Raw genomic sequence first — 15,795 nt, 5'->3', positions numbered from 1 at the left:
TGATAACATTCTCAGCCACAAACGGTAAGCTGCTGTAGACACACACACAAACCGTGCATAAGGTGCTCCACCTACACACTCTGTCACACACACACACACACACACTCTCTTGGACAGAGCTTTTAAGGGCTCTAACTAATGCATCCCATCAATAGGTGTTTGATTGTTAAAGGCTGTCAGCTGTCATGATCTTATTAGTGAAATGTGCTGTGGTTGGTTGCTAATTCCTGTTTGTTAATGTGCAGTGCCAGCAGACTAAAGATTGATGGACTAGTTCAGACCAGAGATGGAATTCTCTCCCATCTGCATTCTTGTGTCCTCCCAGATAGTTTTGTCTTCCAATCTACAAGACAAGCAGTGGTTCAAAAACAATGACAGCCAAAGACGGATAAAGATCCTAGCCTTTTACTTGCCAAAAAAAAAACAAAGGTGTTACTTGTCCCAGAGGAAAAAAGGGAAGCCTTACAATTCACTATGAAAACAATGCATTGTGGTGGCTTTAGTGTAGAGCCTGTTGAAGCAGCTTTGGAAATGAACATCGGTGTGTCTTAATAGATGCTGCAGTGTCAATTATACAGCCAATCTCAAATTATAAATATGTATTCTCTGTGTGCTCATTGTTGGGGCTTGTTCTCCCCAAGATAACTCGGGAAGGACACAGTCCACAAGTACTGACTGACAATTAGATATACAACCCTGCTGCATGACCAATGCTTCCTCCTACTGTAGGACGTCTTACCGTGATGATATTTAAAACCACCAGCACATACATATTTGCAGACAATGTGTCTTGGTTTTTAACAAGAGGCAGAACCAGGTAACCAGGCTCGCTGCTTTGCTCAGTGGCACTTTGGCTGTTACAGTGGATGCTGTATATGTAGTACCAGCCTAATGCCAGCCTCTAGCAGACAATTCAATACTGTACATCTACCATTCAGTGCTGGGAATAAATCAACCTTTAGTTATTAATCAGCCTCTCTACCTCAAGGTCATATTTGTTGTTATTTCCAGCCAACTCCAGTGATAATCTCATTATTGCAGCCTACAGCTGATCAGCCTTGAGTGACAGCAAGACAGTATTGCTCACACCGATATTATCACCGTGCTTAATCATCACTGGTTAATTTTTTCTTCAATTCTCAGCTGTATCCTGTGGTAACCCTGGCACCCCAGCACATGGCAGAATTGTCTTCAGTGATGGCATCACTTTCGGCAGCTCGGTGGCCTATGCATGCTGGGATGGCTTCAAAACATCAGGCCTGACAACCAGACACTGCACAACAAATGGGACATGGACAGGACAACCCCCAGACTGCACTGGTAGGAAACATTTAAAATTGTTGCTCTACTGTTACTATCACTGTTATTATTAATGGTAACAGCAAGGGTAGCAAAGATAGCTTCATTAGCTGTAGAACTACAAGTACTACTGCAAATACTGTCAGTGTTGGTGCATGCATAGTGGAGTTTTTTTGTTAAGGATCCAAGAGGACTATAAATTGTGCATGAACTGGGCAACCTGCTTCTGTACAGGCACAGAACTATACAAGGGTAAGTTTGTTGTGTCTGAGATTTCAACTTGTATAGTTCAACAGAGCCAGTCAGAGGTTTGGGAAAAGGAAGAAAAAGAAGGTGGGAGGTAGCTGAATTGAAGCAGGATGTGCTTTAGGAAAGTTAAGGACGGCAGTCTGTGAGAAAGTTGAGTAGGAGGATGAAGTTAAGGGGCAGACAGGGAGAAGTAGGGGGGTTCAGACTATGTTAGAAAACACAGTAAGTTAAAATACAGAGACTGGATAAAATAAAATTGTCCAAAAATGTTACTGCACCATCTGACTGATATACACTATACTGTATCCATGACTATTGGTCCTGTAAAATTTCTCTCACTTTTAGTGATCAGTTGCGGAGACCCTGGACCCGTAGCCAATGGGATCTATCTAGGAAGTGAGTTTACCTTCAACCATACAGTGACCTACCACTGTAATCCTGGTCACCTGATGGAACCACCTGGACGCAGTGTTCTGCACTGCACCAAAGATGGAACCTGGAACCAAACCAAACCCAGCTGTAAAGGTAAGAAGAACTAAGACCTTAACTAACTCCTTCCTAAGGGCCCGTGTCCACCAAAGCGTTTTTTCCTGAAGCCAGCGTCTTTTTTTCAATTCATTGCAATGGGAGCTCCGCGTTTTTACTTGCTGGTAAAAACAGCAGGAGCGTGACGAGGCGCTGAGCTTCTTTTTCCGTGCTGAGCGTTTTTTTCCGGTCGCCGAGAGTTGAAAAATGGAGAAGGGTCCAGCTGCAGCCCACAGACAAACCCATAGACTGTATATAAATATCTGTATAAATTGGGGCTGGGTATTATCGCATTAACCATTAATTAATTAACACAGATAATTATTTTATCTCACGTTAACACAGTTTTTGAAAGTCCGTTGCTCACTGGCTCTGAATACACATACAGTCAAACCGTGGGTCACAGGAGGGGTGGGATGTTGATCAGCCTGCAAATCACCTACCCAAACAAGCAGTGGAGGGAGGCCTCGGCAGACTACGTTGGATGCAGTGTGTGGGAAAAGTAGATAAACAAAAGCAAGACAGGCAAAAAAATGCCATAGCGAAGTGGATAGCTGCACACTGCATTCTGATTTAGTATTGGGGAAGATGTCGGTTTTAGGAACGTTCTTAAAATCACAACATAGTCGCTTGACCCCGCGGGGTTGCTCTGTGCTCCTCGGGTGAACAGGAGACCAATGCTCCGCGAGTAGGCGCTCTATGGAGAGTAACCATAGCAACGGCTTCTGTGCGCTACACAGCTATAGCCTATTTAACTTGCTATTAAAAATTATAGGCTACATAACTTGACCTGATAGGCCTACACCAAGTTTGGTGGGGATTCTCTGCCATGCTAATTCCCTCCTGTTGATGTCCTATTTAGTAAACAGTAATAGATTCTGGAAACTCACAAACAGCGAGGATCAGTCTCTCTACCAATGATTTGTGCTATGCGTTGCGTACAAAGAGTCAAGACAATTTAACTTTGGGAGCTGGTGGGTGTGTGCGTGAGGCCAGCAAACCGCGACAGTTTCACGGGAACACACCCGCTTGTTGCTACATCTTGTGCTTGACCACTTCACCTTACTACTGAACATGGAAATATTTTATTGCTACTGTGTAAAGGGAACACTGCTGGTAAAAAAAACACCTTAAGTTAAGTTACTGGAAAGCTTTTTCAAAGTATTGTTGATTTCAAGAGACTGAAACAGAAATCTGCTAATAACAAGGTACATAACAATGGAGAATAAAACATGTTATAGAGCTGTACAATTGCAGCAAAAGAAGCCCCACAAAAAAAGTGACAATTTAAATAAGAACAGTATTATTTCAGTGTGTGCATACTAAAATAACAGATTGTAACTTTAACAGTACGTTAGGAAGAGGCCAAGGAAAGATTAACATTGCTCCTTACACGTGTTAAATTTGAGTTTATTTCCTGAAACCCCTGTTTTTGTTCATAAGCACAAAGGGGGAATTAAAAAAGAATGCATTAAAATAAAATGAGTCACAGTTTTACAGCAGCCCATATTTAGAGTTTAGACTGTGATACTCAACAACAGCGAAAGGGAATGTTTCCTGAGATCTTCCCTGCCGCTTCTTCCCACAAACAGAAAATCTCCTGCTGGCTCATGCAGTTGCAGAGGCTTTGAACTGAGATGAAAAAAACTGAGTAAGCCGGCAGAGAGGCTACTGAGAGGGAACCGCAGAGAGATGCAGAGAAAGGGAAAGCAGAAGTTAAAGATACTGTAGGTGATAGAGAATGAGACTGAGGCAAGAAATTGAAAAGAAAAAATTTGAAGGAAAGGAAAAGAATGGGAGACAGAGGGAGAGATACAGGTAGGAAAATGCTGCAAGTCCTTTATCTCTCTGTTTCTCTTCCTTTTGTTCACCCTCTGTCTTTTCGTCTTTGCCCTCTTTTGCTCCTCACTTTCTCCTCCTCTTTAGGTGCTAATTCTGCTGTTCACATGTTTTTTTATTCAGCTCCCCTGTATCCATCCCGTCTGTTTTCTCCCACTTCAAACAATTCACAACTCGCCATGTTTTGTAACAACAGCTTCTTCGAGCAGAGACATAAATGCACACACAGAAACATATTGAATGGAGGAGTTGTAAAGCCATAAAAGTGTAGCTTGACAGGCAAAATGAATTGAGTGAGGAAGAATGAGAGCTTGAGCAAGCGAGGCACTGAGGAGCAGGAGAGTGAAAGAAAGAAAGAATGAAGGAGTAAAGGGAGGAAGAATTGAAGGGATGACAAGGTGTAGTGGAAGAAAACATTAGATAACAGAGGAGACACACAAAGACAGAGTAATTCAGAGATTAAGATAGAAAGAAAATGGGAGGTGGAAAAAGAGAGACTCAGGTGGATGAATGAAAAAGGAGAGTGCGATGAGCCATCAGTGGGGCTAAAAGGAGAAAGCGACAGAGAAGCAAGTGAGAGAGAGGAAGCAAATGATGTGAGAAACAAAGAGAGGCAAATCAATACCTGCCCCCAAACCTGTAAACACACTGTGAGAAAAGGGATTAAGCCCATAAAATGTGTTGGCTGGGTGAATTGCGCCATGGGAGATATGCCTAAAAGACGAACGGAGGAAGGGAGAAGCCGTAATGGTGTGAGAAGGAGACCAGGAGAACAATGGAAGAAGATAAAAGAGTACTGGATCTGGGACAAAAGGACAAAGAAGATAGGTGCAGGGAGAAGGAGAAGAAGGGCTGGAGGGAGAGATTGGGGGGGTGGGGAGTAGGAAGACAGAAAGGAGGCAGGGGACCAAAGTGTAAGAAGTAAGTGTGGAGTGTGGAGATGTGAGAGGAAAGAAGAAAGGGTGGGGAAAGGAGTCAATGATTGCAGTGACAGATGGAAGAGCAGAGGTGCGTAAGCAAGCAGGGATGAGTGTTACTCCTCCAGACTCATATGAAGCTAACTCAGTCTATTCACAAGACGGGAGAGACACAGAGAGAAAAGACGAGTTCAGAAACCTTCAATTATAGTCACAAGTGTTCTTTGGGCATCAGAGACCTGCAGACATATTGTGCCGGAATATTAACTGCTGAAGTCAATAAGAGTGTTTAATTTATTTTTAGACAGTGGGCGGGGGACAGATTATACAGGGAGGCGTCCCCACAAAGATCGTAGAATGAACAGGGCTCCATGGATGTGGGGAGGGGCTCATAGAGAATGCATAGGGTTCAAAATAAAGTTTTTGATAAACCCTCATTCAATTGATAATTTGAATCCCCATTATCTGTTGGCTAGCCACTAGCTATTGTTTCTGGAGACAACAACAGAAAATGATGAACAACATGCTTTAAGAAACTGGCTTTGGAATTGTCTTGTGTGCAGGTGTGTCGATTTTTGTAACGGGACTAGCAACAAGCAGAACATGTTGTAGAGCAGAGAATTGGGAGGATGACTTTGGGGAGATGCAAGGCTTCTTCAGGACACCGGTGACATACAAAGCCAGAATTAGTCATTAGTTTGCTGCGAGGACCAGCGGTTGCCTAGAAACCTGCAATGTTACAAAGAAAAGATTTAGTCTTTGGTTTTGGTTTTTTTGGAGTTCAGAACAATTTTTTGTTAATTGCACTTTGATTCTGCATCCAAAAGACTGGTCATACTGCAACAGAGAAAGAGAAAAGACACAGGAAAAAAAGGAAAAGAAAATAAGATAAAAAGTTGACTAAATCAAGAGTTTAAGGAAGAGTCCAGGCGAGAAACAAAACACAGAAAAAGTAATAGTCAAACTAAGAGAGAAGCAAGATTCCCAAATAGTGTTCATATTTGGTATTATTGTCGAAACAACACTTGTTATATTAATGCATTTTGTCCATTTTTTTTTCTGTTCATTTCAGTATTTGCTTATTGCTGCGTCTTCTGTGTACATACCATGTATGTGTTGTTTATGCATGCACATCTGTGTATCTGTGTCTGTCTTCCTCCCTCTCTGTGTATGCCTGTGTGCACTGTATATCATCATAGCAGAGTGAATGGAGCGTGAAACCATCTGTCTCCTGGTTAGATGAGAATTACACTGACTTTATTAGATGTTTGAAACCATGCAGATGGTTATCATTATCTTAGGGAGTTAGGCACAGGCACGCTCATGGACGCGCCCACACAGGTGTTTATCGAGGTGTTATGAAGTTATATGCATAGACGTCTATGCTCATACAACACTCTTGCATGTATGAACACAGGTTTGTTTGAATCATTAGCATTACATAAATAGCAATCCCATATAGTGAGTCTCAAGTATAAATATGTAATTCTTCCTGAAATCCCCAATGTAGGAAAAAATTTCAAAAGGAGGAGGTTGATGGAGAAGCTGCCTTATGGATAGTATTGCATTTAAATTAGCAGACTTGAGGAAAACAATATCACTGCTAAATCACAGTGGAAGCAGAAATTTCATCACAGACAACGCAAACCCCCTAAATGTCCGTACAGAAACTCTCAGTCCATATGGTGACCATGGTTTGTCTTTTGGTTAAGCAACTTAAATCTGGTGACCTAGGTCATCTGCTGCTTTAAGACAGTAAATGTCCATATGGTGATCATGGCAGTATGCTGCTTTTGCTGTTCTTGTTTTATACTTGATGTCACACTGCAGCCATATTTTATTGTGTTTATTTATTCATTGTTTATTTGAGAAAGTACAATGTACAATGATCAACATTCAAAACAAATGTAAATGTACATGAGTTGAGCTTCTGTTACAGGCCATGGTTACCTCTCGCCTCGACTATTGCAATGCCCTCCTAGCGGGTCTTCCAGCTTGTGTGGTGAGAACGCAGCAGCATGTCTGGTTTTGATCAGCCCAAAAGGACTCATGTCACTCCATTGCTGTGTGACCTCCACTGGCTACCCGTGGCCTCCAGAATCAGATTCAAGGCACTAATGCTTGCATACAGAGTGACTACTGGGTCTGCACCCATCTACCTAAACTCCATAATACAAGTTTATGTTCCTTCTCGGCCGCTACGCTCCTCCAACGAACGCCGCCTGGCTCTGCCATCCCTTCACACAAAGCAATCCTAGTCCCGGCTGTTCTCAGCTCTTGAAAACTCTCTTCCGAGAACACTTCCTCTTATAACATCTCTAACTCCTAACATCTAACATGCACTTCCTGTGCTCTTCTTCTTCTATCCCCTTACAATTATTTTGTATTGATTGCACTTTTTTTTTAATTTTAAATTCTTTCACTAGGTATTTACCCCATTGATGCGATATGTGCCATTAGCGCTTGCTAGTATTTACTGCTGCTTTATGTATTGTCAGTTGTAGATCTCATGCTGTATTTTATGCTCTGTTAATGATTGTATGTTGTTCCTCAAATGTAAGTCACTTTGGATAAAAGCGTCTGCCAAATGAGTAAATGTAATGTAATGAGTAAGCCACGAGCTAGTTTTCATCAGCAGTCCCTTTGCCTGATGTTGTTAGGCATCCAAAAATAATAAAACTAATACAAAACAATAAACAATGGATAGAAATAACATTACTTTAAAAATTGGGCTGGGCAAGTTAATGCATTATTTAATTAACGCTGACAATTATTTTATCTCGTGTTAACACAGTTTTTATTATTATTATTTTGAAAGTCCGTTGCTCACTGGCTTTGAATACACATACAGTCAAACCGGGGGTCACAGGAGGTGTGGGATGTTGATCAGCCTGCAATCACCCACCCAAACAAGCAGTGGAGGCTTCGGCAGACTAGGTTGAATGCAGCTTGTGGGAGAAGTAGATAAACAAAAGCAAGGCAAGCAAACAATTAAACGCCATAGCAGATAGCTACACTCTGCATGCTGATTAGTAAAACTCAGAAACGTCAGGGATCAGTCTCTCTTCCAATGATTTGTGCAGCACGTTGCATACAAAAAGTTCAAGACAATTCAACTCGGCACTTGTCACTACGCCTTGTGCTCGACCACTTCACCTCACTCTAACAGGGACACTTGCTACTGAACATAGACTGTTTATGCTGCTCCCTGATAAAAGAAAAATGTTTCTTCTGATACCTGCCCAGAAAAAAAAAAACAAGAAAACAGATTTATATATGTTAACCTGTTGCTCAGAAGGTGCCTGTTAGAATTTTATGATCGTGACTCTGGACTCTGATGGTAACTTGTTTTAACAAGCCAGATAAAAGGTAATGCCCTGGCAGTGGCAAATAGCTTTGGTTTTATATTTGATTTGATTACATTAATGTTTGAGATTTACAAGAAATATTTTATCGCTACTGTGTAAAGGGAATACTGCTGGTAAAAAGCACCTTATTTGTTTAAAGTGTTTGCAAACCACATCTTATTGAACTTTTGTGTATATAGCAGTACATTTAAATTAAAAGTGCGCAATACAGTACTTTAGAATTCATTGTTAAATTTTTTTTGCATAACAATGCGATTAATCACGATTAATCGTAGAAAATCATGCAATTATTTGCGATTACATTTTTCAGTCGTTGTCCAGCACTAGTTAAAAACATAAACAATTGGTTAAACAACATGAGCATTGTCATGTACCATTGTGAATTCCTCATTATAAGCACTTGTTTACTACATATCAGAGATTAGAGAGGGGAAGCACAGTGGGTAGCTCGTTGATCAGCGTGTGGGGTTTTTCCTGCATTTTGTCTGGTGCATACTGGGGTAGACACCAGCCCCCGACATGACTAAATACACAAGCATTTGGCTTTGGCAAATGTTACAATGCACATTTTACATTTAAGTTTTTCTTCAGGGGGCCGTTGTTTCAATTGTTGTATCTTAGGGCTGCATATCCACCAGGGACAAGCCATTACTGCTGTTTTCTTGTCTTTGACAATCTGAGAGCTCATCATGTTATTTGGTGCTGATTAATTTGTCTCTACTGAAGGCAAAAAGATGTTAGTTCAAATGAAGTATAAAAATCCTATTGTAATAATATTAGTCATTACTGGCATACTATTTGTTAAACTATCTGTTTTGTACTGCTATCTACGGCGTTAGAGCAGTGTCAGCGTAAAAAAAAAGTTCATTCTTTCACTTGTTAGAGCCTACATCCAGTATACTGAATATTGCAAACGGTAGAAAGTAAGACGAGACAGATTAAATCCAACAGAAACACACCTATAGTCACAGCTAACAGCTGTATTTGGATGGATGGATGGAAACCGAGCACCTGGTGGAGAGAACATGCTAATTCAGTACACACAGGAAGGATCAGTGCAGAGATTCCAACACCATGCACCATGTACCATCTTCAGTGCTATAGGTGATCTTTTACATCTCTGTGTGTGTTTCAGTGATCCAGTGTGGACCTCCTCCTCAAGTACATCATGGGAAAGTAGAAGGAACCGACCATTCATGGGGATCGAGTGTGAGCTACAGTTGTTTCCATGGTTACCAGTTGTCCACCCCTGCTGTGTTAACCTGTGAGGGAAATGGGACGTGGACAGGAGACGTACCACAGTGTCTGCGTAAGTTTCGCTACCTAAAAACTACTGCTTAGTAAATTTAAGTAACTTTATCCACACATCACAGTTTCCCTTTCAGCAGCATTAGCAGTTCAAATCAAAAGTCCTAACTGTATGCATCTCATTTAAGCTGTGCTGTGTGGCGATCCTGGCTCTCCTGGAGGAGGATTCAGAGAGGGGAACATTTTTTCCTACCGGTCAGTGGTTATATCTAGCAATTACTGACCTAAACAGACACTGCTTTTCATATATTCATGTATGATAGGTGTGTAAAACAACACAAGGAATGTTGTAGAAAGGCTGTCAACCTTTTTGAAATACTTGCTGCATGTATCCTATCTGTCCTATGGACATCAAACAATACTTACATTTTTTGTATGTGTAATCAAATCTTTGTCTCCTATACAGGTCAGAGGTCAGGTTCTACTGCCATGCCCCCTACTTGCTGGTAGGCTCTGCCTCCAGGGTCTGTCAAGCTGAGGGGATTTGGAGTGGCCAACAACCAGCCTGTATAGGTAATATAAATATAGGTATTGGTAAACACCAAGTAACTTTTGCTATAAAACACACTACAAGTGTGTGTGGTGTTGTTGTTTTTTCCAGTATAAAGCTTTTAGTTTATGCTCACTTTCAGGAAGGAAAAATGAATAGCATTGTCTTCAGTGCTCTTTACATCCTTCTGCATCACACACAGACAAACCTGCATACATGTGAGGTACAAAATTACACCATTGTATGTTTGTGTACATCTTTGAAATATTATATATATTAATCTTTCCATATTTGTGAGGAACAGACATTTTGTATACTGCAAAAAAAAAAACATTACATCAACAAGTTATGAATACAGTTGATTGAAATCAGATTATTGGTAAACAGGATTGTGGAGTTTACCCTTGTACACATTTTAGCATTAGTATTCCTGTGCGGATAGAGCTGAAGATATTATCTAATAAATAGATGAAGTGTGAAGTTTTGATGTCAGCGTTTGGTTTCTATAAAGATTTTATCTCGGAAAAGCATCCCTTGATTTTTTGAAGGAAAATTTAGGTTCTTGTGGTAACTGCTCTGAAAGCATGAAGCTTATTTTGGAACAAGCTGTGAAATCACAAGGAAAAAGCAGAATTATTGTGTAAGAACTGAAGTGGAAAGCAGCCTTGTAGCAACACTGCAGCCAGCTTAGAATGTTCCTCGGTTATGTCGTACAAAGCATGGTGGAACCCATTTGCCCTGACCATTATTGAATTACTTCTTGTGACTTGTATCTTTCATAATTGCTGCTGGATGATGTCAGTCTTTTATCCATATACTGTACATTATTTTAAGTAGTAGAAGCTCAAGTTGCAAGTACTCCAGTGTATTGCAGTATTGGAGTACTAATACTTTTACTTTACTGCTCGATAATCCAGCAAAACAATTATGGTGCACTGTAGCTGAACATCTGTGCTGACCACATTGGTAAACTTGCAGTACGTATGAAATATCAGAATGCTTCCTTGACTTGGAGAATGATTATAAAAATGTGAAAGAATATAATGCCCAATGCTAATGTGTGTGTGTGTGTGTGTGTGTCTGTGTGTGTGTCTGTGTGTGGGTAGACCCAGCCTTCAACAACTGTCGTGACCCAGGAACTCCAGCCTATGGTATCCCGGTCATGGCCCAGGGTTTTCAGGTGACAAATATATCATTTGTGTGCTTGACAAAACTGCGGTATAATCCTTCAAATAACATTTAATACATAAAGAATCGGACATGTATTTACATTTGCACTTTTAAATAAAAACTGGCTGAGTGAAAGTGCAGCATGCAGAGTTGTGTTGGTAAGTACATTAGGTTCCAAACAAAAGTAAATATATTCTCTCCATCTGAGATACAGTAGGCCTAAGGTTTGCAAAGTTCCTCAGTTGGACAAACAAGAGCCAATCAAAAATGCAGGTCAAAACTTCTGATTAAAAGTGGCACCCAGACTTTACAGATGACAAAAAGAGGCAATATTTCTTTTTGTCTTAGGAACCAGGCTGTCTGGAGCGCACACAACAACCTGCTGATAGAATATATTGGCCATAAATCCATAATGTTTTGTTAGACTTAAAGAGTTATGGGCTAAATGTAATGGAAACTAACCCATACTGTTGATTGTAACATGTCTTAAGAAGCTAACAGCAAGAGGACTTTTGTTTTGCTTTTACATCATGAAGGTTGGCAGTAAGATTTCCTTCAAGTGCCGTAAGAACTACCACATCCTTGGTTCCACCACAAGAACGTGCCTAGAAAACCTAACCTGGAGTGGAACTCAACCTGAGTGCATATGTGAGGAATAACTATGTCTGTTATTACCGTGTACAAATATTATTTTTCCTCATCATAGTGTGTGCGTTAATTCAATTCATCTGTTTTTTTTGTTACTGGTGAGATTTTTTTTTTATGTTCATGTTGCATTTTACTCAATATTTATTTTGGTTAGTGTAAACTCTGGGTTTATTATTCTCCCCATCACTCAGCCCATTCATGCAGACAGCCAGAGACCCCCAGCAATGTAGATGTTCGAGCTATGGACCTGCCTACCTTGGGATATACGCTGATCTACACCTGTCAAGATGGTTTCTATCTGGCTGGGGGATCAGAGCACAGAACCTGCAAAAGTGATGGGAGATGGTCAGGCAAACCCCCGCTCTGTAAAGGTATCTAGATCCTATCTTGAAAATGTGCAGCTTGTATAAAATGGGCTCCTGTTGAGCCTAAGATCTAAACTGGATGTCATAATACCATATGGCTTTAGATAAATACAGATTATCACCCTGATATTATTGCTATGCTCTCATAAATCAGCCTTAGGCTTACCATGAATGCTTGGGTGATGTTTTTTTGTTGTTGTTTTTCACACACATGGCCCTACCTAGTCTGAAACACAAGGAATGGGTGGCTGTGAATGCTGTGAACCATACAGGAAATACTGCCAGTTCCTTTTTATGCGTGGAATATCAATGTAAAAAGCAAATTTTATGGCTTATTATATTAATAAATACTTCCTGTCACACATTAAATTTCATTCATTTCTATTCATACCAAATATACTGCCAATAAACTAAACCATCAAGTAAGCTAATCTAAACTTAATCCTATTTTATGTTTCAGTTGGAGTGAAGGTCAATCCCAAAGGCAGAGGAGAGTCAGATGTCCAGAAGAACAAGATTCGAGGTATGCAAAAAAAACACTACAACACACACATACACTGTAGTACTTAAACCACAGATGTAAATTTCAAATCGAAATGCTGTTCACCTTACCGTTCTTTTAATCAACAGGATTGTCACAAAGTATTTTCCAGAGAGGTATTGGTAGAACGTTGTAGTGAGTGTTAACCATTTGAGTCTTCTGTCTGGACAAGCAGTCTTGTGTCAGATTTATACAACGAAGGCTCAGACGAAGTAAATAAATCAGTCAAAACATTCAGGTGCAATACCATGAAATACCTTGTAAGTTTGAAGTGGGATTTTATAATCAATAAATGCATTTAGAGGGAGCCAGCAAAGAGACTGACACCAGAGGGAGAGACCAAAGTTGTGCAATTTTTGCAAGAATAGTAAAGCTGCTGAGTTTTGAATAAGTCATATTTTAAAGTGTGGGATTCAGACAGGCTGATCCCAACCCACTGCAGCTGTCAATTACGAAGGTATATGTTTTGTCTGTTTCTCAGGAAACCCCTTCACCCTTATCTCGCCATCATTTCTATTCATTACTTATAACTTGTGGCTTGGAAAAGTTGCAAAGGTTGGTTGGCAAGCATGCTGAAGTTGATCCTTTCAAACTGAGAAATCCACATGGTGTTACTCGTCACACTTTAAAGCAGGGGTGAAATTGTTAGCAGCAGCATTAGCAGCAGCAAACTTTTGATTGAAAAAAGTCAAGCGAGCTTTACATTTCTTCTTGTTTTTGTTTTTTTGTCTCCATTACAGTTCCAGTGGACGTGTTCTCTCCAAACTCTGAGTGGAGCGGTTTTTACGAGTATCTAGGGAAGAGACAGGCCACCACATTTACAGTTACTGGGTTCAATGCTACCAGTGGCAGAGTTAACGTCACATTGCTAGAGACCAGCGGAGTGTCAATCAGACTGTCAGGTAAAAAACAAAGATCACAATAATGTTATTAAGAGTCACTCTAATGAATTTTACTCGAAGTAACTTCAGAAAAGACCTATCATTATGTTATTTTTATGTTTTAAGAGTTTGAAAATAGGATACGTAAAACTGAGCCAATAAACTAATTTGTTGAATCTGTTTTATTTTCTAAGATTAAATTTACATCAACAAATCCTGTCGTAAATGTTCAAAGTCATAAAATGTACATAAAAAAGAACATACGTTTCTTTAACAACCCTGAAGAAGATAAGTGGATATAGAGAATGTGTGGGAAATGCTTATTAATATTCATATTCAAATATTGGATAAATGAAAATAAAGTTGACCTGTCTTTGTAAACTTTCACAGTCTGCATTCTCACAAAAGAGTTGTAGAGGATAAAGAGAAACTAGGTTACTATACGTTAAATAATATAACATGCAGAGGCACTGGTGACAAAGTTGTGTGCCTTGGCCCCTGCACATCAAGGCAGGTAATACATTACCTTAGCAACATAATCTCCCGGGGGTAGTGCTGTAGTGCACATGATGCTTTTTTCTTTCATCTACATGTACTGTAGATACATGCAGTGTGTTGTATAGAAATGACTGGCAGGTTAAAAAAACAGGTTAAGCCTCCAAAATAGTTGTGTTTAAGCAACTGAGAATAACTGTCTGACTCTCCCACTGACACTTGACTTTTCACAATGACATTTCACAATCAGCAGTTCAGCTTGAACATGAAAGATGTTCTGCCGGTGAGAGACGAGGGCTCTCAACGCATAAAATAATTTTTCTTTTGCACGGACTTGTCATATTGAACAGCAGCAGCTTCTGTGTTGGCACTATAGTTAACCAAGTAGAGACATGTAGCTGAAGGGTAAATGTCACCTTTCCTCCACTGTCAGGTGTTTGGTGAAGAAAATAGAATGTGATAATTCAAAATGTTGATGTGCTTTTTTTTCTGTGTTTGTCAGTCAGCCTGTCTGTCTGTTTGCCTACGACCCTGTCTTTCTGTATATCAACCTCCTCAATGTCTTCCGCCATTCTTTTTCTCTCCAAGCGCCAACTCAAATTAGAAGTAAAATTGTGATTATTATACCAGATTCAGGCACTTACCCCATTCTCTCCAAAACAATATCTCTCTGTATATATCTATTCATCCAGGTACCTATAAGTCAGAGGAGAACCAGCTGCTATTGAAGGTCTACCAGGTGAAGGGCCCGGCAGAGCATTTCCTCAGCAAGTTTAAAAACGACAACTGGGCTATGGATGGATATGTAAGACATACTTCTCAAAGCATTTCAAGCATTTGACAAAGACATCTTTTTAGTAACAATCAATATCACAATAATAATGTTGATATTCTTGGACAACAGAATTATAACAGGATATGAACGTATCATTAAAGTCGATAAATGCTGATATTGAATTATTGCCCTGTCCTACCCTGTAACAATAATATAATACCATCCACACCACATTACTCACCCTGCACCTACTACAGTGAACAGGGTCTTGCGAGAGAGGTGTATTGAAATTCCAGACAAATCCTCAGTCCCATTTTGCAAAACAGATTTATAAATACAATGAACTCTAATTAATGTCTTTTCAAATAGAGGAATAATGTGATTTACCAAGAAGCTTTTGTTTCCATGACAAAGGTGTAAGTAAATTATCGCCACTAGCTAAATTAAAGAAAAGTCATCAGAATCCAAAAATCCCAATACATGTCTATGCACTTGTTACCAAGAATGCAGTATAGTTGAAATGAAAGTGGTGTCAGTTTTTTTCTTTTATTAGTCTATCCACAATGTTTACTGTCTTTTAAACTTTTATAGGCCAAATCTATAGAGTAGTTTAAAATGAAGACATCCAGAAATGAACTATTTGCAGAGTTGGCCATTATAAAGAATGAAAGTTTATCTCCTACATGTCACATCTAATTGCTGTCTATTATATTTTCTAACTATGTCTAAAATTATTTTTCACAGAATGTATCTAGGGATTCAAGAAGGAGTAAACGAGGGAGAGATTTGCTGTGTATTCATATTTTCTAATTCATATTCTTTAGATTGTGGATGTATGCAATCAGCTACATTAAATTTGATATGAGTATTGAATGCTATGGGTGTCTAGAAAGAGAGATAAAGAGCAAAAAATAAAGATAGAAAG

General features: G+C 39.7%; 1 protein-coding gene across 1 annotated transcript in view; it reads left to right on the top strand.

The window, feature by feature from the left end:
• The window catches only part of LOC119890634 (CUB and sushi domain-containing protein 1-like), a 156,344-nt gene that overhangs the window by 131,593 nt on the left and 8,956 nt on the right, over window positions 1–15,795 (top strand). The window contains exons 49-59 of the mRNA XM_038701984.1: window positions 1,144–1,320; window positions 1,894–2,073; window positions 9,333–9,506; window positions 9,634–9,700; window positions 9,912–10,018; window positions 11,102–11,175; window positions 11,702–11,813; window positions 12,005–12,184; window positions 12,639–12,701; window positions 13,460–13,621; window positions 14,788–14,900. Coding sequence (XP_038557912.1) covers window positions 1,144–1,320; window positions 1,894–2,073; window positions 9,333–9,506; window positions 9,634–9,700; window positions 9,912–10,018; window positions 11,102–11,175; window positions 11,702–11,813; window positions 12,005–12,184; window positions 12,639–12,701; window positions 13,460–13,621; window positions 14,788–14,900 — 1,409 coding nt within the window. The remainder of the gene's footprint in view (window positions 1–1,143; window positions 1,321–1,893; window positions 2,074–9,332; window positions 9,507–9,633; window positions 9,701–9,911; window positions 10,019–11,101; window positions 11,176–11,701; window positions 11,814–12,004; window positions 12,185–12,638; window positions 12,702–13,459; window positions 13,622–14,787; window positions 14,901–15,795) is intronic.

The sequence above is a fragment of the Micropterus salmoides genome, unplaced genomic scaffold (genome assembly GCF_014851395.1).
Source record: "Micropterus salmoides isolate LMB-PRFRI ecotype aquatic unplaced genomic scaffold, ASM1485139v1 Ms_hic_scaffold_6, whole genome shotgun sequence".
NCBI classification, from domain to species: Eukaryota; Metazoa; Chordata; class Actinopteri; order Centrarchiformes; family Centrarchidae; genus Micropterus; species Micropterus salmoides.
Note: the sequence above shows the minus strand (reverse complement) of the source record. Positions and strands in the feature narration are given on the sequence as shown.